Source organism: Watersipora subatra, chromosome 4, assembly GCF_963576615.1.
Source record: "Watersipora subatra chromosome 4, tzWatSuba1.1, whole genome shotgun sequence".
In the NCBI taxonomy this organism is placed as follows: Eukaryota; Metazoa; Bryozoa; class Gymnolaemata; order Cheilostomatida; family Watersiporidae; genus Watersipora; species Watersipora subatra.
The window spans coordinates 61,837,740-61,865,583 of NC_088711.1; the positions used below are offsets into that span (position 1 = coordinate 61,837,740).

The 27,844-nt window shown below is 33.9% G+C and overlaps 1 protein-coding gene and 1 pseudogene across 1 annotated transcript; one reads left to right on the forward strand and one right to left on the reverse strand.

The window, feature by feature from the left end:
- Positions 1 to 1,241: 1,241 nt before the first annotated feature.
- LOC137394447 (uncharacterized) overlaps positions 1,242 to 27,844 on the forward strand; it is a 68,026-nt pseudogene continuing 41,423 nt past the window's right edge.
- Positions 22,469 to 26,465, reverse strand: LOC137393046 (tetratricopeptide repeat protein 28-like). Its single transcript, XM_068079434.1, has 3 exons — positions 26,235 to 26,465; positions 24,410 to 24,752; positions 22,469 to 24,276 (listed from the first exon to the last, which is right to left on the reverse strand). Exons 1-3 carry the CDS (start codon positions 26,463 to 26,465, stop codon positions 22,469 to 22,471), a joined length of 2,382 nt encoding a protein of 793 aa, XP_067935535.1.

Below are 27,844 nucleotides of genomic sequence, written 5' to 3' on the forward strand. Positions count from 1 at the left end.
ATACTATAAAAAGTAAGAGAGATACCTTATAAAGGGTATCTACCTGTTTATACTATAGAGACAGATAATAATAGTAATAATACTATAAAGAGTAAGAGAGAGACCTTATAAAGGGTATCTACCTGTCTATACTATAGAGACAGATAATAATAATAATAATATAAAGAGTAGCAGAGAGACCTTATAAAGGGTATCTACCTGTTTATACTATAGAGACAGATAATGATAATAATAATAGTAATACTATAAAGAGTAAGAGAGAGACCTTATAAAGTGTATCTACCTGTTTATACTATAGAGACAGATAATGATAATTAATAATAGTAATAATACTATAAAGAGTAACAGAGAGAACTTATAAAGGGTATCTACCTGTTTATACTATAGAGACAGATAATAATAATAATAATACTATAAAGAGTAACAGAGAGACCTTATAAAGTGTATCTACCTGTTTATACTATAGAGACAGATAATAATAATAACAATAATACTATAAAGAGTAACAGAGAGACCTTATAAAGTGTATCTACCTGTTTATACTATAGAGACAGATAATGATAATTAATAATAGTAATAATACTATAAAGAGTAACAGAGAAACATTATAAAGGGTATCTACCTGTTTATACTATAGAGACAGATAATAATAATAATACTATAAAGAGTAACAGAAAGACCTTATAAAGTGTATCTACCTGGTTATACTATAGAGACAGATAGTGATAATAATAACACTAGTAATAATACTATAAAGAGTAACAGAGAGACCTTATAAAGGGTATCTACCTGTTTATACTATAGAGACAGATAATAATAATAATACTATAAAGAGTAACAGAGAGACCTTATAAAGTGTATCTACCTGTTTATACTATAGAGACAGATAATAATAATAATAGTAGTAATAATGCTATAAAGAGTAAGAAAGACCTTAAAAAGTGTATCTACCTGTTTATACTATAGAGACAGATAATAATAATAATAATACTATAAAGAGTAACAGAGAGACCTTATAAAGTGTATCTACCTGTTTATACTATAGAGACAGATAATGATAATTAATAATAGTAATAATACTATAAAGAGTAACAGAGAGAACTTATAAAGGGTATCAGTGGCTCTTTAAAATTCTTTAACTAACAAAGCTGCTAGACTATCTGGAAGAAAGCCTGGAAAAGCTTTGGGGGTGGTAACATCTATATGAACCGCCCCCAAATTGGGTAAGTTTTCGCTTCAAAATGTCGAACAAAAAGCACATTACGCGACAAACATCAAGTATCACTGAAGATAGCATTACCCTTAGCGACATCAACAGTAAACTTGATCTAACAAAAGAATGGATGGAGGATAAATTTAACGGCATATGTCAACATCTGGATCGTATTGGTAATCGTGTCACCGTCCTGGAAGATGAACAAAGGCAGCAAGCTAAAGCCTTGACGTACTATGGCGAAGAAATTGAAAGCATTAAAAAATCATTGTGCGACTTGCAGAAAGATTACTCTGACCTGCAACCATCTACTAGCTCGTTGACAAAGCTTTCTAAATCCATCCAACTCATAGAACAAGAAAAATTCAACAAATCACTTATTCTAGACGGAATTCCAGTAACAAATAAGGAAAATCTTCACGCTATTATTGAGAAACTTTCTGACAGCCTTGACCTTAGCTATAATGAACAAGACATTGACGGAATTTTCCGAACCAAACAGTCTGGTGAAAATCCTAAGAGAGCAATTATTATAAAATTCAACAAGATGTCTGCAAGAGATGCGTTCTATGATGGAAGAAAGAGTATGGTAAAAAAATCAATTACTACGAAGTCTCTGGGATATGAAAACTCAGACAAAATCTTCATCAATGAACAGCTGCCTAAAACAACACAGGAGCTGTTTTATAAAGTCAGATGTAAAAAAAGAGACTTAAATTATAAATATGCTTGGACCTATCATGGAAACATTTTCATGCGTAAAGAAAAAACTTCAGAAGCAATTAAAATTTCTTCCGACAAAGACCTGATAGACTTGAACTAATCATTTCCATAATTTAATGTGGTTTTTCTATTACTAGCGCAACTATACCAGGCTTCGACGATACACCTGATTTACTAAATATTCATCATAGCGCTTTGATCAAACCTAATGCATTGAAGAGCATAGTACTAAAAAACTCTATAAACATTCTGCATATAAACATTCGCAGCATTCATAACAAGTTTTCTGAATTTGAACTTTTTTTGGCTCATCTGAATATTAACTTTTCTCTTATCGTTATATCAGAATCTTGGCTTGGTGAACATTCATATATTAACAAATTTATTTTAAAAAATTATCGATTGCTTTGCAGTTCACGGCCAAATGAAGGAGGTGGAGGAGTTTGCGTGTATGTGGCAGATGGTTTTGAGGCTAGAGTTTTGGCGGCTACACTGGCTGGGGCGGAAGCGGTGTTCGCGTCGGTGCATTCTTCGGGGCGCCGGATTTTCTCGGTGTTGGCAGTCTACAGGGCGCCCTCGGGCGCTCTGCCGTCTTTTCTGGAGGATCTCGGAGCTTTGATCCCCACATTACCACCGGACACAATAATTGTAGGTGACATTAATATCGATCTCGGTCCCGAAAATATTCTTGACATAAACTCATTCAATTATGAAAACTTGTTAACATCATATGGTTTTTGCAACACAATTTTAACTGCGACAAGACTAGGTAGTACCAAAAATAGCCTTATAGACCACATAGCAACTAACCGGGTTGACTCTAACATAAACTCTGCAACAATAGATTTTAATATTTCTGACCATCAACCAGTTTTTGCATCAATTGAGTTTAAAATCAAAATTCCCAAGCGTTCAAATTTATCCATTTTCATTATTGACTATGATCAGCTAGCAATCAAGCTTGCTGAACAAGATTGGCGGGCGATAATGGATTGCTCTGATGTTAACAAAAGCTTTGAATCCTTTTCTTTGTCGTTCCAAAATTTAATAAAAATAGCTGGGAAGAAAAAATTAATTTCCACAAATCAGAAAAAGCTCAACTTTTTAAAACCTTGGATGAATCACCATCTACTTAAACAGATAAATAAGCGAAGAAAATTGCACATTAAATGCAAAAAAGAACCTTTCAATACTTCGCTCCACACCTCTTACCACAGTTTCAGAAATTTAGTCACAAATGAAATTAAAACTGCGAAGACTAAATTCTATAAAAAAGAATTTGATAAATGTAAAAATAATCAAAACGAAAAGTGGAAATTCATAAACAGATTGTTAAATAGAGACTCTAAAAATTCAGATAGCCCAACGAGCATAAACAAAGATGGAAAACTCCTAACAGACTCGCAAGATATAGCTGAGACCTTAAATGATCATTTCGTAAATGTTGGTAATAAACTGGCCAATGAGTTGCCACTTTCCGATATTCACTTTTCTAAATTTATGGACAACTGTGTAAATGATATTGATTTTAGCTTCCAGATAATTGACCCCTACCAAACACTGCAAATAATTGATTCTTTCAGTCTTCCTAAAGCAACCGGCTATGATAGGATTTCTCTCCGTGCAATAAAAGAAAATAAACTAGTCCTAATTCCAGTTTTAACACATCTTATAAATCTTGTTATACAACAATCTAATTTCCCAAATTGTTTAAAAATAGCTCGCGTGACTCCATTATTTAAAAAAGGAAATAGAACAGATCCATCTAATTACCGGCCCATTTCCATTCTTCCTGCTTTATCAAAAATTTTAGAGAAATGTTTGTCTTTACAAATACGGGATTTTTTAGAAACCAATAACATCTTGTCGCCTAAACAATTTGGTTTTAGAAAAGGTAAAAGCACCACTACAGCAATAAACAGTCTAATGGAATTTTTATATACTAATTTAGATCAAAGTAATATAACTCAGGGCGTATTTTTGGATTTTTCAAAGGCATTCGATACGATTAATCACAAAATTTTAATTGACAAACTTTTTTACTACAATTTTAGTGTAAAGTCTTCCTCTCTTATTCAAAGTTATCTCCAAAATAGATTTCAATTTACCAAAACAGATACTGATTGTTCGCAAATGAGGGCAATTACGATTGGTGTCCCACAAGGATCAATTTTAGGACCCCTCTTATTTTTAATTTTTATAAATGACTTAGTAAATGCTGCACCTGCTTTGGATTGTATTTTATTCGCAGATGACACCAATATATTTTCAACAGATAATTCTAAACTCCAAGAGGAATTAAATATTATTAATGAATGGTGCCTATCAAACAGACTCATTTTAAACAACAGTAAAACATTTCAAGTAGTTTTCAAAAATCCGTCTAAAAACACTCAAAATTATAATCTAAGCCTTTCTTTAAACAATTCTCAACTACAAATCAAAGATTCGACTCAATTTTTAGGTATCACGTTAGACAACAACTTGACTTTTAAAAAACACATCCAAAGTCTCATCAAAAAACTTAATTACATATTACTAATATTACGTTTCATTCGCCCCTACCTAGACAAATCAACCATGATCAATTTGTACTACAGTTTTTTCTATTCTCTTTTAATTTATGGAATCGAGTTTTGGGGCCACGGCAACAAAACTGATTTAAACAAACTTTTAATCATGCAAAAAAAGGCAATCAGAATAATACTCAATTTTAAACCAAATCAAACAGTTTCCAAAAATTTTAAAATTTTAAAAATAATGCCAATTGAAATTTTATTCCAGTATCGCCTGCTAATGTTTTTAACAAATTCTTTCCCCATGGAAGAGTTGCAAGATTTTATGATAGATCATTGTCAAGATACCCGTTTAAAAAGTAAAAATCAATTAAAGTTGAAAAAGTGTTTGTCTTCTAAGGGACAGAGATCGATATTTTTTAGTGCAATGAAATTATATAATAAATTTTTGAGTGATTGTGCGGGCTCTGCTCCGGGTCAGCTGAAGGCGAAGTTGGTAGAGCGCCTGTGGGCGTCCTGGGACTGTCCTTCCTGACTCTGGTGCTCCGGAGTGTGCGCTTATCGCTGATTCTGTTTCTTTTCCTACTGCTTGCTGGGGCTGCCTTGACTCTAGCCTCTGGCTATCTGGCATGTCCTATTGCTACTCTGTGTATTTTTTTTACTCATATTGTCATGTTATTATTACGCAATAAAAATCAAACCAAACCAAATCTACCTGTTTATACTATAGAGACAGATAATAATAATAATAATACTATAAAGAGTAACAGAGAGACCTTATAAAAGGTATCTACCTGTTTATACTATAGAGACAGATAATAATAATAATAATAATAATAATAATAGTAATAATAATATAAAGAGTAACAGAGATACCTTATAAAGGGTATCTACCTGTTTATACTATAGAGACAGATAATAATAATAATAATACTATAAAGAGTAAGAGAGATACCTTATAAAGGGTATCTACCTGTTTATACTATAGAGACAGATAATAATAATAATAATAGTAATAATAATATAAAGAGTAACAGAGATACCTTATAAAGGGTATCTACCTGTTTATACTATAGAGACAGATAATAATAATAATAATAATACTATAAAGAGTAAGAGAGATACCTTATAAAAGGTATCTACCTGTTTATACTAGAGAGACAGATAATAATAATAATAATAATAATAATAGTAATAATACTATAAAGAGTAACAGAGAGACCTTATAAAGTGTATCTACCTGTTTATACTATAGAGACAGATAATAATAATAATAATAATAATACTATAAAGAGTAACAGAGAGACCTTATAAAGTGTATCTACCTGTTTATACTAGATAGACAGATAATAATAATAATAATAATAGTAATAATAATATAAAGAGTAACAGAGATACCTTATAAAGGGTATCTACCTGTTTATACTATAGAGACAGATAATAATAATAATAATAATAATACTATAAAGAGTAAGAGAGATACCTTATAAAGGGTATCTACCTGTTTATACTATAGAGACAGATAATAATAGTAATAATACTATAAAGAGTAAGAGAGAGACCTTATAAAGGGTATCTACCTGTTTATACTATAGAGACAGATAATAATAATAATAATATAAAGAGTAGCAGAAAGACCTTATAAAGGGTATCTACCTGTTTATACTATAGAGACAGATAATGATAATAATAATAATACTATAAAGAGTAATAGAGAGACCTTATAAAGGGTATCTACCTGTTTATACTATAGAGACAGATAATAATAATAATAATAATAGTAATAATAATACTATAAAGAGTAACAGAGAGACCTTATAAAGTGTATCTACCTGTTTATACTATAGAGACAGATAATAATAATAATAATAGTAATAATACTATAAAGAGTAACAGAGAGACCTTATAAAGGGTATCTACCTGTTTATACTATAGAGACAGATAATGATAATAATAATAGTAATAATACTATAAAGAGTAAGAGAGAGACTTTATAAAAGGTATTTACCTGTTTATACTATAGAGACAGATAATAATAATAATAATAGTAATAATAATATAAAGAGTAACAGAGATACCTTATAAAGGGTATCTACCTGTTTATACTATAGAGACAGATAATAATAATAATAATAATACTATAAAGAGTAAGAGAGATACCTTATAAAAGGTATCTACCTGTTTATACTAGAGAGACAGATAATAATAATAATAGTAATAATACTATAAAGAGTAACAGAGAGACCTTATAAAGTGTATCTACCTGTTTATACTATAGAGACAGATAATAATAATAATAATAATACTATAAAGAGTAACAGAGAGACCTTATAAAGTGTATCTACCTGTTTATACTAGATAGACAGATAATAATAATAATAATAGTAATAGTAATAATAATATAAAGAGTAACAGAGATACCTTATAAAGGGTATCTACCTGTTTATACTATAGAGACAGATAATAATAATAATAATAATACTATAAAGAGTAAGAGAGATACCTTATAAAGGGTATCTACCTGTTTATATTATAGAGACAGATAGTGATAATAATAATAATAATAATACTATAAAGAGTAAAAGAGAGACCTTATAAAGTGTATCTACCTGTTTATACTATAGAGACAGAGAATAATTATAATAATAGTAATAATAATACTATAAAGAGTAAGAGAGAGAGACCTTATAAAGTGTATCTACCTGTTTATACTATAGATACAGAGAATAATTATAATAATAGTAATAATAATACTATAAAGAGTAAGAGAAAGACCTTATGAAGGGTATCTACCTGTCTATACTATAGGGACAGATAATGATAATAATAATAGTAATAATATTATAAAGAGTAAAAGAGAGACCTTATAAAGGGTATCTACCTGTTTATTATATAGAGACAGATAATGATAATAATAATAGTAATAATACTATAAAGAGTAACAGAGAGACCTTATAAAGGGTATCTACCTGTTTATACTATAGAGACAGATAATAATAATAATAATAATACTATAAAGAGTAAGAGAGATACCTTATAAAGTGTATCTACCTGTCTATACTACAGAGACAGATAATGATAATAACACTAGTAATAATACTATAAAGAGTAAGAGAAAGACCTTATAAAGTGTATCTACCTGTCTATACTATAGAGACAGATAATGATACTAATAATAATAGTAATAATACTATAAAGAGTAAGAGAGATACCTTATAAAGTGTATCTACCTGTTTATACTATAGAGACAGATAGTGATAATAATAACACTAGTAATAATACTATAAAGAGTAACAGAGAGACCTTATAAAGTGTATCTACCTGTCTATACTATAGAGACAGATAATGATAATAATAGTAATAATACTATAAAGAGTAAGAGAGATACCTTATAAAGTGTATCTACCTGTTTATACTATAGAGACAGATAGTGATAATAATAACACTAGTAATAATACTATAAAGAGTAACAGAGAGACCTTATAAAGGATATCTACTTGTTTATACTATAGAGACAGATAATGATAATAATAATACTATAAAGAGTAACAGAGAGAACTTATAAAGGGTATCTACTTGTTTATACTATAGAGACAGATAGTGATAATAACAATAATAATAATAATTCCTCAGTTTTGTCATGAATTGATTCCAGCCAACACTCAGTTACTCACATCATAACTGTACAACGTAGAGGTAAATATTTGTGTTGGCAAGAAAAATATTTGTTAGAAATAAATGCTATAGAATTAACCAGCGTATATGCAGCGGTCGGTGATATACACTTTCATTCATGTCTGAAATTTCACTAGATACGCTAACAAGTGGGTACAATGAAATAGAAGTTGCTAGGCAAGTATGTTATGGAGTCATTGCATTCAATAACTAAAGGGTGTCAAGGTGGCCTAGTGGTACCTAGGCCACCCTGACACCTTTTGACTGGTCGATAGTCAACCAAGAGGTTGGTAGATCGAGTCCTGCTTAATGCCGATCTGAAAAAAGCCCTTAGCAAGCTCTCAAATTGCTGGGTCCTTTGGATCTAGGCTACAACTGAATCCCATATAACCCTGTGTACCACACTGATGTGACGCAGACGTGAAATGTCTGAGGTACCTGTCTGAGTCGGGGTATTGGCACCTAATCGGAGTCGGTGTTGGCCAATGTAAACGCACCATAAAGAAAGCCATCATGTTCAACTACGTCCCATTTGAGCCGTTTTGAATAGGGATTCCAATCTGCGGCGTTTTCGAGATGGCTGCGATAAACTGTTCATTTTTTTAACTTTTAAGAGCTTGCAACCACATTTCTACATATTTTGCACCCACAACACAGCAGAGTAAGACATGGTGAACCTTTTGATACCAAATAACTGTAATGTGAATTTTGTTGCGAGTCAACCTTTAAGCGTATGTAGGTGTGCGGTTGATGTGAACTGTGATAGCTATGAAATTGCTCATCAAAAGTATTTTTTAGTGCAGTTATGCGAACGCAACACCTCGCATGCCATACATACGACACCAGCCTGAATCAGGAATTACTGAAGCTGCCATTGCACATTGACTTCCCTATCATTTCAACTGTTGGTAAAATGAACAAGCATAGAAATGTTTATAGTGGCAGAAACTCAGCAAGAATCAGCATGAGCCATGACTATACACTCGTTGGTCAGCGTTGATATGAAACCTGGCTCGATGATCTAGATGTGTGCTATACGACGTATGTGTTGTTGAGCTAGAATGTACTTTTTTTTACTCTGTTTATTCTAAATATTGGTAAGTCAATCTACAGATATAAAAACAAAAAACAAAAGAATGTAGATTATAGCAACTTTAGCACTGACTTTTCCGGAAGGTGATCCAGTTTTCAGTGGTAGATACTGAGAATTGGGTCATCTCTTCTTTACCATATACCAAGCGCGAAAGCAACTTGCATCTCTAGCGTCCACAGAGCTAATTAGCATAGCTGGTGGACGCTAGATATTATATAAATCTAGTTGGAATAAAAGCAAAGTATAGAGAGAGAGCAATGATTTCAAAGCAATGGTAGAAACACTCTCACTTACTCACCGTCAACGATAAAAACCAATTTACAACATTAACTAAATGTATTTGCGTCAATGTGGTAATCTGTTAAACGCAGCCATCACAAAAATGCTGTAGTTTGGAATCTCTTTATTGTGACGACGTACTCAAACACTGTAGTTATTGTTTTGACAGGTGATGTTATTACGTGAAATTAAAGGTCAATAAAAGGCTCAATATAAAATGTCTCGTAGCACTAGTTTATGACAATCACTTCGGGTTCTACCGGAAAGCTCGTATCAAATATAAATGCTCGCTTCTTTACAGTTTTGTTACAGCCTGGTCTAATCATCTAGTCGTAATCTGATTATGTGACCCATACTTCCTGCCAAATAGCGCAAAACTTTTTGCAGCATTTTTCGACTATCACAAGTGATCAACAAGCCCGTCATGTTTATCAGAGGATGATATGCACTACTTCGAGCTAAGGTTAAAAAATTAAACGAATTTTTAAGGTAGGTTTTAAGATATCAGTGCTCAAAATGACAGCATTACAATGATAATGAAGTAAACGCATAAGCACAAAAGACATGGTTTTATTGAATGCGTGAAGTATATTTGTGAAAATCTTTTTACAAATGAGGTTGCATGAAAGTGTAAACAGAAGCCATCGTGTTCCACTATGTCCCATTTGAGCCGTTTTGAAAAGGAATTCCAATCTGCGGCGTCTTCGTGATGGCTGCGATTAACTGTTCGTTTTTTAGCTTTTAAGAGCTTGTAACCACATTTCTCATTTCTACATATTTTGCACCTACAACACACTCAACACAGCAGAGTAAGACATGGTGAACGTTTTGATACCAAATAACTGTAATGTGAATTTTGTTGCAAGTCAACCTTTGTCTATAGTAAAAACAGGTAGATACCCTTTATAACAGGGGTGTCAAACTCATTTTCACCGAGGGCCACATCAGCGTAATGGCTGTCCTCAAAGGGCCAGATGTAACTTATAATTGTAATGAAATGTAATCGAATAATATAAAATAACTTAAACTAGTCTTTAATATTAAATAACTCTTGACTTTATTACTTAAAGTTGCAAACAGAACAGTTGCACAGCAAAATATGCAAAACACTTGTTTTCGAAAAAAATCAGAAAAGTTACACAATACCTATCAACATGGGCATACTTTCAGTAAAATCAAAAATTGTGAGCTGCTAAGAACATGAATTTGTTGGCATACACACATTAAATCTGCAAACACTAAATAATTGCAACAGCAGCAACACAAAATCAATATGTAAGCAGCAAAAAATCAAATAATTATTTGCTATTTGCTGAAACAAAGTTAGACTTGCACCAAAGAAATTACAAAATATACAGAGTTTGACTAAAATTAGTGATTTATTACATACAATACAAAGTAATGAATAATAGTTATACATGTACAGTTAGTCATGAACATGAAAATCACGAAACTATAATTTCGAATTTTTCCTCGCGAGTATTATCTTCATAGCATAGCAAATCTACATCCTAATATGACTCAAATAAACTGTCATAAACATTATTCAAAGAATAAAATTATGTTCAGTAACTCTGTTCTTGACTTTTCAGACTTCAGGGGCCGCTCTGAGAATGACTATGATCCTATCGAGATTGAATAACTTTTGTCTGACTACGGTTGACAGCCTAAAAAGTGCATTTTTATTCGAGTGTAACGATGCAAATTGACAAAATTAAAAGTTAGTAAAAACTTCGAAACATTAAAAATAATGTTTCAATATGATTTATGCAGTCTTTCACTGTCTTACCCCTTCTGAATCTGCATATTTACTTCTCGAGTTGAAAAAAATTGATCGCGAACGATAAATTTTAAAGTGACGGCGATGATTTTCGGTTCAGTAGATGTCGAAATGGGCGTAGTAATTTAGTTATAACTTTTGCCAAAGAGATCATTGAGGTATATATGTATGTTTGTTTGATTGATCAGAAAAGTTTTTCTGACTAATCAAAATTATTCTCATGTAATGTAAAAATAACAACACAAGGAATAGACAAAGTTTAGAGGCAAGATAACTCGCGTTGGTGTGCCTAGCAACGTTGTAAATACGGGAGAATGAGTCTCGGGCGAATGAGTAATTAAGCCCTCGCGGGCCACATAAAATGAGGTGGCGGGCCACATGTGGCCCGCGGGCCATGTGTTTGACACCTGTGCTTTATAAGGTCTCCCTCTTACTCTTTATAGTATTATTATTATTATTATTATTATATATTATTATCTGTCTCTATAGTATAAACAGGTAAATACCTTTTATAAGGTCTCTCTGTTACTCTTTATAGTATTATTACTATTATTATTATCATTATCTGTCTCTATAGTATAAACTGGTAGATACCCTTTATAAGGTATCTCTGTTACTCTTTATAATATTATTACTATTATTATTATCATTATCTGTCTCTATAGTATAGACAGGTAGATACACTTTATAAGGTCTCTCTGTTACTCTTTATAGTATTATTACTATTATTATTATCACTATCTGTCTCTATAGTATAGACAGGTAGATACACTTTATAAGGTCTCTCTGCTACTCTTTATAGTATTACTACTATTATTATTACTACCTGGCTCTATAGTATATTGTTATATAACTTATCTCCAAAACACTCTACCTACCTTTAAAGATAGAAACGGATTCCTGAGTCACAAGTTGATGATATAGGAATAGCAGCTGGTAGACGCACATCTATGTATAAATTACTATCAATGAGACAACTGATTACAAGACTCCTTCCAATCTCTTTCACTTTTTAAGCTCACTTGTTTCTAGCTGTCGCTAATGCATACCACTAATATTTTCTTGATCATTTGTTGTTAAAAGTTAATCGTTTCCAAGGGGGAACAAAAGCTCTGCAAACATTGACAAACAATGGTTTTTCATATACTGCTTTATATTGAGTTACAGCCTTTGCACGCTATAGTAAAATATGTCAGCCGTCATTACGATCCTTTTTTGTCCAACATGAAAGTGACTGGATAGCAAAATTAGCGAAAATCTTTGTATTGACTTAACTAAAAGCTGTAATACACTTGAGTCTAGTTATTAGTTGACTAGATATAGACAAACCATTTACTCTACTACACAGGAAATCCACTAAATTGTAGCAAGCCATTGATAGTGACCTTTACTGCTAGAATTTTTAAATGTCACTTGTTTCCACTACTCTGATTGTCTCCATATTTTCTTAGAATTCTACAGTTTTACTTTGAATCCCATCCTTGTCGCCAATTAGCTTCTGTTATGTTTCTGCACAGAAGCAATTAAATAGAGTATTAAATTAGAGAAATGGTTTATTGCACACTCCAGAGACAACTGATTTGATAACAGAAAACCCAAGTATTTATATGTTTGGTCATAGAAAAGCTTTGTAAAAAGCTACAAGCATTATTAATAGCTATAATGAGACAGTACTATATAATATTAGCTTGTATAAAGCTTTAGCTAAAAAGCATAATGTTTGTTGGCAAAGTACCAGTAATACTTGGCACTTGCATGACAATTTTATATTATTGTCTATATTATCATTTCATCTACTTTTTATGTTATTTTACAGATGTCTGTTACTAAACATGCATAAATTGTGATTCGTTGGACAGCAGCTTTTGGGCTCATAAATAATGATAAAATTTGACCAAAATTTTAATAAACAAATGTTATTCTGAGCAACCAACTCTGCTAAATTTAAATGTTTAATATTTTTCTTAAAACTCATAAAATAACATGAAACTTTATTTCCTAATTGTACTACTATTTTGGTGTTATCAAAAGTATTAAAAAATTTTTAAATTAAAGTTAAAATCTAAGAATCAAAAACGGTAAAAATCTAAAAATAGTCACAAGGTAAAAACAGTCTGATCAGTTTTGACTGTGGTTATTAATAGGAACACAGAGAGTTAGGCTACATTTTCATATGGAAGAATTCTCAAGGTATCTTACTGCCTACTTGCATCTATTTATAATGCTAAAACAGATAATATTGACGCAAACAGTGGTGCCATGCTATTCTTTTTATTAGACTAAAATATAATTATTAAGTTTATACCATGATGTCTATTATCTAGTTTAAATAAAGAAGGTCTGCTAGTCATTATAATAATTTCTTGTTATAGAAGTTGACTTTTAAAAGTCTATGAAAGGGAATAAAAAATCATATAAGTTTGTAAAATAATTGGAATTGTAAGTGGAACTAATAACCTGCTTTTAAACTTGGTATGCCTATTCTCAGTTTACCGTGCGCTAATCTCTTGTATTCATGGTTGGTTACACCTGTTGGTTTGGTTATTGTTGAGGCTTCCTTTGCACTGCTCTGGTTGCCCTTTGGTCTCAATGCCTGACATAAAGGGGAATAAAGTTGTAATTGACCCTTAGCTTCCCACAGTGAGTAACTCATGAGTTAATGTAAGGTAACAATGAAATATGTAAGAATATTAAGAGAATTGTTCAAAGAGACAAAGGTCAGTTTCATATACATTTCTGTTGAATAGACCCAACAATATTAATACTGCATTTTCACTTTAACCATGACTCACACTTATAATCTTCATATTTAATATGTTAATTCATTCTTAAGTTTAATTGATTAACGTTTTTACTTTTAATAATTTGTTATTTTTGCTTTTTGTTTGTTTTATTTGTGAATAAATAAAACGGAGGCCAAAACACATTCACAATTTTATTGTTCTACTCGTGCACTTTCAGCACACCTCAATCTACCATAAGAGTTATCGAAGTTTTGTTTAAAACTTCTCAGAGTCATTTCAAGCAAAAAGACAGCTGCAGTGTTCAGTCTAAAAAGGTTCTTAAGTCTTTGTGGTGATGTTGGTCCAGCTGAAGTTAGGTAGAGATGTGGAGAAATATTCAGTAAAGAGCAAACAGTAGCTATAACGTTAATAGTAATAAACTTTTATTGATAAATTAGGACAGGGAAGGTAAGAACTGTTACATAGTGCAAAATTTAATTTAAGAGAGTAAACCTATGTGATGTCATGATGCAAAGGTCTTTTTATTCTATGTCACCAGAGTAAGTCTATGTGCTTTTATTTGTACTTCTCTTCAGTGACAATTTGTTGCAGTTACTAAATAGATTCGCTGGAGTAGAACTCATATCCAACGAGTTGTGAACCCTGCCATTTAGTAAAAGGACTTTTACATTTTAGGTTTGATAGGTTTCAAGGAGTTATCTCCTTTTACACCGAAATGTAATTGGCTTTTTGCTGAGCGAGTCACAGTTTTTCGATTTAATGCCCAGCTCAAAGAATTATCCACTAACTTTTTTCTTGTTGTGCCTGCATGGTTTGCGTTTTGACATGGCTTGTGTAGCCCACATACATGGTTCTCATAAAAATAATTCGATAAATTTGACCGAACACACAAGTCAACCATTTTGTCACTGTCTAGATAGCCAAAATTACTTTATAGAAAGCCTAAAAGACTTGGTTTCAATAGTGTATGCTTTCAACTTGTCTGTAAGGCCTCTCAGATTCACAGACTATACTATCAGACATTGACTAATATAAGCAAGATTGAGCTTGCTAAGAAAAATGCAGTGAGGGAGTGAGCATTTTTCTAGACAAGATACTTTACTACTCAGACATTTAAGGTGAGATAACGTGGCTTATACTTATTCTAAAATATTATTATTTTGTAATTTAATTACATAATTTATGATTATTATTAAAATGAAAGGAATGTTGACATGGTAAGCTGTACAAAGCTGTAGAGGTGACTCCTGATTAAGCCGCTTTTTCAGTTTAAAGATAATTAAACTTCAATCTAGCCAGTTATTAACTATTAGTCTTGCCCTTGTTCATCAAATAAACAAAGTATGTGTCTATTCACTCCGGATTATTGGTCTTTAATGACTGACTGATTGTGGTTTTAGTTATTTTTCTGGTCATCATTGTTACCCTGCCATTCATTTAGTCACATGAAGGATGTCAGAAACCTGTTACTCATGTTACACCTTGTCAAGATGAGCCACCAAAGAAAGCTTATACAGTTGTCACAACTCTTATACACACAACATTGCTCAACAAACAAATAACTAGCTAGGAATAGATATACAGTGAAACTCGGATAACTCACCCTTGGATAGCTCAAACACCTGGTTAACTCGAATGGGTTAACTGAAACCATGGAGTCGTCTACACTTAAAGTAGATCATGCATCAACTTTATGGGAAGTAACTGGCTTGCTCTCACAGACGCTTACACTAGATATGACTGCATTTACAGGACCAATTCTACATCAACTAAATTAACTACTGATCTTTTAGAACAAGATTTTTCCCACTTTGGCTATCCACACACATTAGTTACAGACAATGCTACTACCTGTAAATCAGAAGAGTTTCAACAGTGGTGCCAAGAAAAAGGAATAACAAATTTATCAGAAGCGCGTTATCATCCTGCAACAAATGGAGCTGTTGAGAGAATGGTGCAATCGTTTAATCAAGCTTTGAGGAAGTCTACCCTACCACTTAATGCAGCATTATTACAATTTCTGATGCATTATAGAAGAACACTTTTAGAGACTGGAAATTCACCAAGCCAACTGCTACATGGAAGGCAAATCAGATGCAAAATTGACAATTAATCCATCACCAGCCCATTCGGCTCACGGGAGACAATCTAGAAATACACAGCTTCTGAATGTCACAGTAAACAAGATTCACAGCTATCAAGTTGGAGATCCGTTATACATAGATGCGTGATACTGTGGCCCTAAAAGATCTAATCAGCCTCGATGGGTTCCAGCATTAGTGACTAAAAACTATGACCAGCGAAGTGTTAATGTTAGAGTATGGCCATGCCGACCTACTTGGAGAAGTCATGTAGCACAACTACAACCTAGATTTAGCACAGAAGAAGACCTACACCCTGGAGATATATCTCAAACATCAAATAAAAATTGTGACAGGCTACCTATCCCGGTACCTACCGAAGAACCAGTGCGTCTACCAAAGAGACCAAATCCTAGACATCCTCTACACAGTGATTATGCACCAGATAATCCCCGTAGATCATCTAGAAGGAGACAGCAAACACAATTTTATCCATAATGTTTCGCCTGTTCATATTATCTCCAGACTAGTGAGGAGGTGTTAGATTGCCATCATAAAGCTTAAATCAAGCTAACTTTGCGCTATCTATTCTAATATAGCTAAATACTTGAATACAAGTTATGCTTTTGTTTAGCTTTTTATTAAATAGCCATAGCTAATCTACTATATAAACGGCAATCGTTGTCTATCTGTGTATCTGTCTGTCCGCTTTATAGAGTACCGTACTTTTCGGACTATTAGCCGCTACTTTTATATAAGGGCATGTCTATTCTGTGGTTTTTTCACCGCTAGGGCGCATTAACGGGAATCTCTGGTTAGTACACGCCTCTATTATAATACGTAACCTACTATTCATCGTAGGGATGGACGATAAATACTGATATGTTAATAGTATGAGTTGTCTTCTCGATATATTGAGTCACCGATAACTCCAAAATATGAGCAGTATAAATAAATTATATGGCGGTCTTTTTTTTCGATTCGATCGTACGAAGCAAACTGAATTAATATGAGTAAGTAGTAAAATTAAATTAGTAGTAAATATTATTAGTGAATTAAATAAAATTTACTACTCTTTAAATAAATTAATGAGTAGTAAATTACATCTAATTAATATTTACTGCCAACGTGTACCGGGAAGATCATGTGAACATTTGTTTCTTGCAACCACTAGAAAAACGCTGTTCTCTATCTACTATATAAACGACAATCGTTGTTTGTCTGTTTGATTGAGTGTCCGCCTTATAGAGCAGTCTTTCCTTTTATCGTCGTACGAATTTCGGGCGTACGAAGCAAACTGAATTAATATGTGTAGTAACAGTAAATAAATTATAGAGCGGTCTTTCTTTTTCCATTCGGTCGAATGAAGCCAACCGAACTAATATGAATACTAAATATCGTAATTTTGTAATATGGACTATTAGCCGCTACTTTTCTCTGACGATTTGAGCCAATTGGCTTATATAAAGGTGTGGCGATTCTGTTGTTTTTCTTTCACCGTTCGGGCGCATTAACCAAAATCCCCGGTTAGCACGCTTTTTAAACATCAAATTTTCTGCCGTGTTAAAAAGCGCCTTCCTGAATTCTGCGGCCCATACAAAGGTGTCTATACAGCTATACAAATGTACTATTTAATAAATAAAATAAATTAACGAGTAGTTATTTACATGCAATTAATATTTACTGCCAACGTGTACCGGGAAGGTCACGTAAACGTTTGTTTCTTGGAGCCACTGGAAAAACGCATTTCTCACCTACTAAATTTCCACATCAAAAAGGTAAGTGTTTCTTATACGATGTTGTATTGTATATGAATTGCCACATCTCCACTACTTAATAACGTTGGATATGCCACTGTTCGTGATAGTAGGTCATGTTCATTTCCTTCAGCAGCCGAGTTACTAATTTTTTTCCAGCTACGAGTAGGCCTACTGTAACCTACTATTACAGAACTTTCACGAGTACTCCGAGCATTGTGATACGCTATTGTGAAAAGAAGGAGAGCAGCTGCTATCGACTTACTGTCACCCTGCATCAGCCATGACCAGCTATACGTCGCCTGCTCAAAAGTAGGCACACGCCGAAAACTGTTTCTTCATACGCCCGACAGAAAAACCAAAAATGTTGTCTATCCGCAAGTGTTGCGTTGAACTAAGGGAGAGAGAGGGAGAGAGAGGGAGAGGGGGAGAGAGGGAGAGGGGGAGAGAGGGAGAGAGAGAGGGGGAGAGAGAGGGAGGGAGAGAAGGGGAGAGAGAGAGAGAGCGAGGAGGAGAGGGGGGAGAGAGAGAGAGAGGGAGAGAAAGAGGTAGAGAAAGAGGGAGAGAAAGAGGGAGAGAGAGAGGGGGAGAGGGAGAGAGATAGGGAGAGGGGGAAGAGGGAGGGAGAGAGAGAGAAGGGAGAGAGGGAGAGGGGAGAGAGAGAGGGGAGAGACGGAGAGAGGGAGAGAAGGAGAGAGGGAGATGTAACTGCATATTTGGCGTTGTTTTACAGTATGAAAGCCAACTCTCAATAAACCTTATGCTGCCCGTGAATCTGTTACTGTAGGCGGGTAATGCAGCTAGTGGTTATATAAACTAGGTCTGGAAGGCAACACTGCAATACATACTATGAGAGTGAACAAACCACATTGTGTGTTATTATTCATACAGGAACATAACAATTTGAAGCCTCCGTGAGCCATGTTGGCCTTACCTTAGGTACTGTGAAGTCTTCCACTCACGTCACCCCATCACCACAAGAGGCTCAGTTTTTGCTACCATGAGGGCTTCTGCTTCCAAAGGTAGTTTTCTATTCCGAGGACTATGAAATTTTCAGGCATTAGCTTGTTGCTTCCTGAGTCACCCTGTTTGTATTCTACAAACAGTTTGAGGTGTGACCAATAACCTACTGCAGTTTCATTTGCTGGTAGAGCAAAACATGTTTAACACAGATTATACAGTAGGATGATATCCCATGTCAACATTTTTCCAATGGCCCTTTTTAGGGCTTCCACTTTGTATCAGTGAAAAGTTTTTTTTTGCTTTTTGATGCTTACTTCGCACTGTCTATAAATTGCTTTAAAACTGTAGCCCTATTTTGAGTTGGCCTAGCATAAAATGTGTGGCTTTCAACCATATGAGTTTTTGCTGTGAAATATTTATTACATACTAAATAGTAGCCCATTTTTGATTCTAAAGAGTTAGATCCTATTCATATGTAATCAGGAAGTTCCTCTCAATTGATAAACATTAGAAATAGCTATTAGTAACATAAAAACGTGTGGTCACTTACCTACATTGAATGTCAGGAACCAGTGACTAACTCATTGTTCTATTTATTTAATCTAATAAAATATTGCTGTCTGATAAACAAACACTTGTCTGCTGCAACATGCATCATCATCAATTAGTCTTCCAGAGGCTCTTCATTGGAAATAGGCAAAGGCAGCTATTTATTTATAATGAAAACAATACTAGTTCTAGAATAGAACTTTTGGAATTCAATTGTGTAAGCAGGCAACAACAGTCTTGAGTGAGCCATTTTTGGATTGGCTTCACCAGTTTAGTTTACAAGTTTCTTATTTAGGCTACTTTGTAATCAGTGCACACACTTTTATGTGAACAGATACATTTGATGTTTGAGATATTGGTCTGCAGTTGGTTTTTTCTGTTCACCAACTTTAAAAGCATGCACAGGTTAAAAAATTAGAATGATGGAAGAGGTACTGTACTCAGGTTTTTTTAGCTCGGTGGGGACAGACCTCAACCTATTTTTATGGTCAAAGGCACAGGAAAATTTTCTGCCCTGGTGTCATATGTAAGCTATTATACATATTACATGCAGAGCCAAGTCTTAAGTAGGAAGCGTCATGCTTGGTCTGTCTTCAACATCTATGAATTTTTTCGCATATCTTTTTCTTATTAAAGGCACTGACCACGTACACCCTCCTCTCTGGTTTGTACAAGCATCTCACACAAAAGGAGCAGTTCTATGAACTCATTCTTGGCCTTGACAATTCTGGTAAAACAATTTATCTTAGGCAATAGCAAACACGGTTAAATAAAAACTATCGTCCTACAAATTTAGCGCGAATTACTACAACGGACAGTCTGAACATTGGTAAGATAGATATCGGTAAGATGAGGTTCAACTTTTGGGACTTCAGTAGGCAGGAGGAGTTACAATTGCTCTGGAATAAGTACTATGAATAATGCCATGCTGTTGTCTATATGATTGTCTCGGCAGAAACCGACAGGTATTTGTATGCATATGCAAAGGCATATGCATATTTGTATGCTTATGCATTTTTTAAAGCTGAAATGCAACGGCATGTGCTACCTTACCTACCGTGAACCTTCCCACATTTTTGCAGGTTACAAGAGTCTCTAACCTCCTTCAATAAGATGATAGCCAATGAATATCTGAATGGAGTACCTCTTCTATAGCCAACAAACAGGATTACCAGGAAAAATTAACATTCCTGACATAAAGGCAGTGTTCAACACAAGCGCTAGTAAAATTGAACTTCAGGACTGCAGTGTCATGGCTGCCAGTGCCCTTAAAAGAAATGGTATTGATGGAAGTATAGAGTGGCTGGTGAAATGTGTGTCCCGCAACAAAAAACCACCCTCTTCCAGTAGAACCTGACCAGTAATTCAAATTAATTTACTAGCTGATTCCTATTTCTCCTTTAAGTCTACATAAGATTGTATATAGTAGGATTGTTTACTTCTGTAATATTTAATGTTCAGAAATTGTGCTCTACATTTAGATAGTGATAGTTTTTTAGTCTGTGATGACCGGTTACATGAAGATATATATTGTTCCTGATAAAGAGTGGCAGTCTCCTTTAACCATGGCAGATCATGGATCCATATTTTCTCTACACCAAATGGACTATTGCTGTGTAGCAGTGTTTATTTGTTTATATACCAGTATATGATAGCAGAGTACTTAAAATACAACTAACTGCATTTGGCTCACTAACTATTGTGGTTGTTGTGTAGAGCGTTGTCTAAACAGTATTCATCCAGCTCGAATATGTATATCATACCAAACATGGCTGCTATAGATTTTCACATCTGGTCCTTGTAAAGATATCACTGTTTGTGAGGGTCCTATGAGTCTTTCTTTTTAAAGTTTCATGGACATTCGCAAGATGCTGTCTTACAGTTTCTCTTTCATATAAATATGTCCTAAGTATATTATTTGTTTAAACTTCATAGTCCAAGTTACTTGATAAGTACTATGCTACATTTTTTTGAAATTACAATCATGTTAGACTGTGCTTAGACTGTTGCTGACCGATATACCATGAGTCAAAAGTTTTCTCTTTTGCTTTGTTTTCGACACACATGCTGATAGGGGAGCGAAAAAAGGCTGCAGTTTTATATCAACTGTTAAAGTGTGTCTGTAAATTGTGTCTATGTGAAACTTTACTTAAGGTTAATGACTAAATAATACAAACATAAGTTAACTTTGGTTTAAGTTTATTGGCATATATTAGAACATGCGCGTCCATGCCTAAGAAAATGGATTTCTGTAAATGATATATTACTTGGAAAACAATTAGATGTGTGAAAACAAGCACCAAATTAAATTTGTCTACCATTGATCTTTTACTACCGACTTTTCAGTAGTCTGTGATGACTGCAACTTTACAAACTCTCTGATGCCTCGGTAATACTTTGTGTAGATAATATCCATAGTGTTTGAATAAATATACTTGTTGAGTTTTTGAAACATACACAAACATTGTCATCATAGTTCTGTGAACAGCATTTATTATGTTAATATAACCAATATAAGGAATACCCACAACTACTGTATACAAAAAAACCAAAGTCACACTAAAGTGTATTTAAAACAACATTTACATATAGATATATACAGCATACAACTATGAAGATAGGAGGAGCACCCAAACATGGAAATTAATTACTATAAAAAATAACACTAGGTGATATATTATTCAGTTATATTAACAGTATATGAGAATAACACCCATTCACATCTGAGTACGATGATCCTAGTTAGTAAATGTTATACTATGGATAGTCAGTTATATATGATTTCTGTGTAATTGATTAGCAACCACAACTATACAAACAAAGCTATAGTCACACTAAAGTGTGTTTGAAACACCATTGACCTGTATGTAAAGCATACTACTACAAAAATGGGTGGAGCACCCAAACGAAGAAATTAATTACTATAACAACTAACACTAGGTAATATATTATCCAATTATATTAATAGTATAAGAGAATAACACCCATTCACATCTGAGTACGATGATCCTAGTTAGTAAATGTTGTACTATGGATTGTCAGTTATATATTAGTCTTATGTAGTCAGTTGTGTTCTCTTGTTTACATTGATATCTCTATGAAGATGATGATGTTTGTCTTTTCTTCATGATAGCGAGTGATCTTTTTTTATATATGGAGGCATGTGTACCCTTACCTATGGATTTGTACACTGAACTAATGTTTTTGTAAATTTTAGCAACATCAATATGGGTGGTATCATCTCCATGAACAGCCTTTAACATGACTAAAGCTTTCCTGCAATATTCTAAGGCTTTTCTGTGGTCACCCTGTGAGTTGTGCATTGATCCAATGTTACTATAGCTAGCAGCAATATCGGCGTGGTTGGTGTTCGCTCCATACACAGCCTTTAACATGGCTAGTGCTTTTTCATAATAGTCCAATGCTTTGCTGTACTTGCCCAGTGACTCGTGTACTGATCCAATGTTGCTATAGCTAACAGAAATATTGTTATGGTTGGTGTTCTCTCCATACACAGCCTTTTGTATGGCTAGTGCTTCTTCATAATATTCCAATGCTTTGCTGTACTTGCCCAGTGATTCGTGTACTGATCCAATGTTGCTATAGCAAATAGAAATATGGTTATGGTTGGTGTTCTCTCCATACACAGCCTTTTGTATGACCAGTGCTTTTTCATAATATTTTAATGCTTCTCTGTAGTCACCCAGTGAGTCGTGGGCTAAGCCAATGTTACCATAGCTAGTAGCAATATCCGCATGGTTTGTGTTCTCTCCATACACAGCCTTTTGCGTGACTAGTGCTTTTTTATAATATTCTAATGCTTTTTTGTAGTCACTCAGTAATTTTTGTGCTGACCCAATGTTACCATAACTAACAGCAATTTCGGTATGGTTGGTGTTCTCTCCATACACAGCCTTTTGTATGAGTAGTGCTTTTTTGTAATATTCTAATGCTGTTCTGTAGTCACCCAGTAAGTTGTGTACTGAGGCTATGTCATTGTAGTTGACAGCAATCTTGGTATGGTTGGTGTCCTCTCCATACACAGCTTTTTGCGTGACGAGAGCTTTTTGGTAATATTCCAATGCTTTTCCGTAGTCACCCAATGAGTGGTGTACTGAGGCCATGTTACTGTAGCTAGTAGCAATATCGGTATGATTGGTGTTCTCTCCATACACAGCCTTTTCCATGACTAGTGCTTTTTCGTAATACTCCAATGCTTTTCTGTAGTCACCCTGTGAGTAGTGTGATGATCCAATGTTATTATACCTAGCAGCAATTTTGGTATGGTTGGTGTTCTCACCATACACTGCCTTTTGCATGACTAGTGCTTTTTCATAATATTCCAATGCTTTTCTGTAATTACCCAGTGAGTGATGTGTTGATCCAATGTTACTGTAGCTCATAGCAATATTGGTGTGGTTGCTTCTCTTTCCATGCACAGCCTTTAGTATGATTAGTGCTTTTTCGTGATATTTCAATGCTTTTCTGTAATCACTGATTGAGTCATGTACTAAGCCAATGTTACTGTAGCTGCTGGAAATATCAGTATGGTTTGTGTATTCTCTATACACGGCATTTTGTATGACGAGTGCTTTCCTGTGATGTTCTAATGCTTTTTTGTAGTCACCCAGTGAATTGTGTGCTGATCCAATCTTACCACAGCTACCAGCAATATCGGCATGGCTTGTGTTCTCTCCAAACACAGCCTTTTGTATGACTAGTGCTTTTTCGTAATATTCCAATGATTTTTTGTAGTCACTCAGTGTTTCGTGTACTGATCCAATGTTACAATAGTTAACAGCAATATCAGCGTGGTTGGTGTTCTCTCCATACACAGCCTTTTGTATGACGAGTGCTTTTTCAAAGTATTCTAATGCATTTGGGGATAATTCTTTGGTTATTTCTATGTACAAGCTTTAAAATTTCAAGAGCTTGTTCAGAAACATTTAATGCTTCATGGTGATTACCCAGTGATTGGTGTGTTAAACCAGTGTTACGGTAGCTGTTTGCAATATCAGGGTGGTTGGCATCCTCACCATGTATAGCCTTGTGCATCTCTAGCCCTTTGGTGTAATACTGTAATGCTTGTCTGTAGTTGCCCAGTGACTGGTATGTTGAACCAATGTTATCATAGTAATATGCAATATCTGTGTGGTTGGTTTTCTCTCCATACATATTTTGACTCATCTTTAGTCCTTCAGTAAAACACTTCATTGCTTTCTCGTGTTCACATAATTCCAGATATACTATACCAATATTACTATATGCTATGCTCTTATCTTTGTGATTGCTTTCAGATTCCTCTTCCATATTCAGATCTCTGCTTTCTGGTCCACTTTTACCTTTCATCATATCTGACAGGCATTCATCCTCTTTTACCTGTAGACACAGGTGTAACCATCAGCCATTCTTATTTCCTACTGATGAACAGATGCAGAGGAGAAATGCTAAGTTTATACTGATTCTTACACTCTAAAATGTTGTGTTACATGTTTTGATAGGTAGGTTGGCAAGTTAGTACATAATCAGAGTTCTCAAAAATACCTAGTTAGTTTATAGCAACCAAGTACATACCGGTTATAATATAGTTGTGAATTCTCTAGCAACTTGTCAGAGATTTAGTAAAAGCAAAAGACACTTACAAAAATAACTGGCTGTCTAGTCTTTTAATTATGTTAATGAACAAATATTTTCCAAAGTTTGAGTTGGAATTTTAAGCGAGTTCTGTGTCAAATGTTTTCCAATCATGTTGTGTTCATGTAGCTAATTTATGGAGCAAATTGCTAGTTTAGCATAGCAATTTTGGTAAAGAAAATGATTGCAATGGAGTACATATAAAACAAGCAATACTTTGGGAAAATGCATTCAAAATATGATATGTTAATCGTTATATATTCATTATAATAACCATCATTATATGGTTTTGCTTGTAAATATCATCAAAATTAATCAATTCTACATAGAATTAAAAATAAATCACTTCTCAAATTACAGACTTTATATGTGTAATTATATGGTATTATTTATTCGCATTCATCTTTTGAGCTTGATAAGAAAGCTACAGGGGACCAAAGTAAGTGAAAAATCAATGTTGGGTGTTTGCTCTTTAAATATATGGTTTCGTCAAATTCGAGTTGATTTCCACAAACATTATTTGTTTGTTGCTGTTTTCTAAGATAGTTTTAAACTTGCATCTGATGGGTTAGTTAGTTAAAAGTTATCTAGTTAGGTTAAAAATGATGAGCTATAAATGTTTATAATTTGAATTTTATGAATAATATTGTTATAACACAATGTTGCCATAAAATATATTGGTAATATAGTAATTTAGTAAAATGTAGAATTTACTAGAGGTTCCTCACCAACGGAAATGGTTGTGATGGTCAGTGACATTGTAAAACAGTACATTATTATTATTATTTAATTAAACATATAAAATGTTAAAAAATATATACTAACTAATATATATCACTATTTACTGTACTACCTATCATAAGAGTATTTAAAACATACCTCTTTGAGTAGTTGCTGAGCAGTTTTATAATCTCCTATCTCTTTACTGCAGTGTGCAGCTAGAAGTGCCCAAAGATTATGCCGATCATTTCCTTTGAGAAATTGTTTAAAATATTCTATTGCTAGTTTATAGTTTTCAGTGTAGTAAAGAAGATATGCGCATAACTCGATGCGTTTTGTTTCAAAAAGGTTGTTTTGTGAATTTAGTTGAAGTGATAATGGTTTGCTCCTGAGCAATTCACAACATGAGGAGAAGCTGATTAAATCAATTGATTTGCCGAGTGCTTTGCTTATCTCTCTTTTGGAATAAGAATATTGACCTGTGAAGTACAGAACTTCTGCTTTTACCCAGAAGTCATTTTTACGGACTCTAATATCTTCAAGTATTGAGGATATTTTAAGTTGCTCTTTGTCTTCAAATGAATCAACAGGCTTAGGCATTTTGGAGTTGACAAATTCTTTGATAGGAATGAGTAAGCAGCCCATGAGTACTACCAAGTGGGCTGAAACAGCGTAAGATAACTCTCGATCACCCTGATAATATTTGTCGATCTGTACAGAGTCAGTCTGTGATTTCATCTTGAGAAAAGCTGAAGTTCGTATGTATATAGCAAAAGCGAGAAGAATATTTAGGTATTGATGAACGTCTGGTGACAGAAGGCTTTGCTTTCAAAGCTCTGAATAGATATCCCAGGAGTGACAACAACGGAGTCCGAGACACATCTTCATGTTGTTAGCGAGAAGAGTCGAATATCTGAATATCTCTTCCTTCATCTTGACATTCAGATTAGCTGGTGGTTGAAACTAAGCAAACTCAGGCAAAAAATTATATTTATCCATGTCTTTCACAAATGATTCTAAGCGTTTCATTTTGACAGACTTCTTTTTCTTTGCACACTCTTCATACAATGATCTTTTAGCAGTAAACTGCATATAGAGCTGACTGGTACCTTTTGCTTCTTCACTAGAAAGTAAAACAATAGTAGAGGAGAGCATGTCAGATTTATCTCCTGCAAATCCGTCAAATGGTTTCTCTGCTTCTTTTTTGTAAAGTTCCATAAACTGTTCTACCGTTAGTGTCATACTGAAACAACCCTCCTTACCATTTCCTGTTGGGATGTTACCAGAGTTTGTAGTGATTCCATTTATTCTGTATCCAGTGACAGCCCTCTTAACTAGCTTACTCAACTCACTGTTTGTCTTCAACTCATCGATATCAAAGGACTTCAAAGGACTCTCACCTAGATTTCCTATTCTGAAGTAGCTGTCTACTGCTAGTTTTTCAAAGTAATCTGATTCCTTCTCAACGATGATAGCATATTCTAGATCAGAGTATGGAGTTGCATCTCCCTTTGCTATGGAACCTAATCCAATGATAGCAAACTTACATGGAGCTTCTTCATCCTTCTTCTTCAGCACGTCAACACTTGATTGGAGAATCTTTTTGGATACTTGAGCGAGTTTCTTACTGCAGGTTTTACTAGCTGAGAAGACTTTCTGACTAAATTCTTCTGCATGTCTAATACTCTCCTCACTGAATATGTCATCACCACTCACAGTGTTTCCTAAAGCATCAAGAGTACTAAATTCTTGCTTGATATCTTCTCTGTACTTCTCTAAAAGTGCCTTATGGTTACTGATCATCTGCTGATGTTCATCATAGCTGAGAGGATGGTTTCCTTTGTACCAACTTTCTTCTATGTCATAGACTAGTCTGCGTCTGTTGTCAGTTGGATTAAGAGTCACACTGTAGTTAGCTAGCCCATGTGCCTGTAAAGCAGAATTTTAGAAGCTATAATTTATAAGTTTAGAACTAATAGCTCAAGCGAACTAAGAAAAAATTGAACAAGGAAACAAATTTTAGAAAAAAGTTTGTTTCGGAGCAGTTTAAAAAAAGACGCAACATATATTTTGTTAAATGCTAATTTCATGAAAAGAGGTTAGTTTGGTTTGGGCAT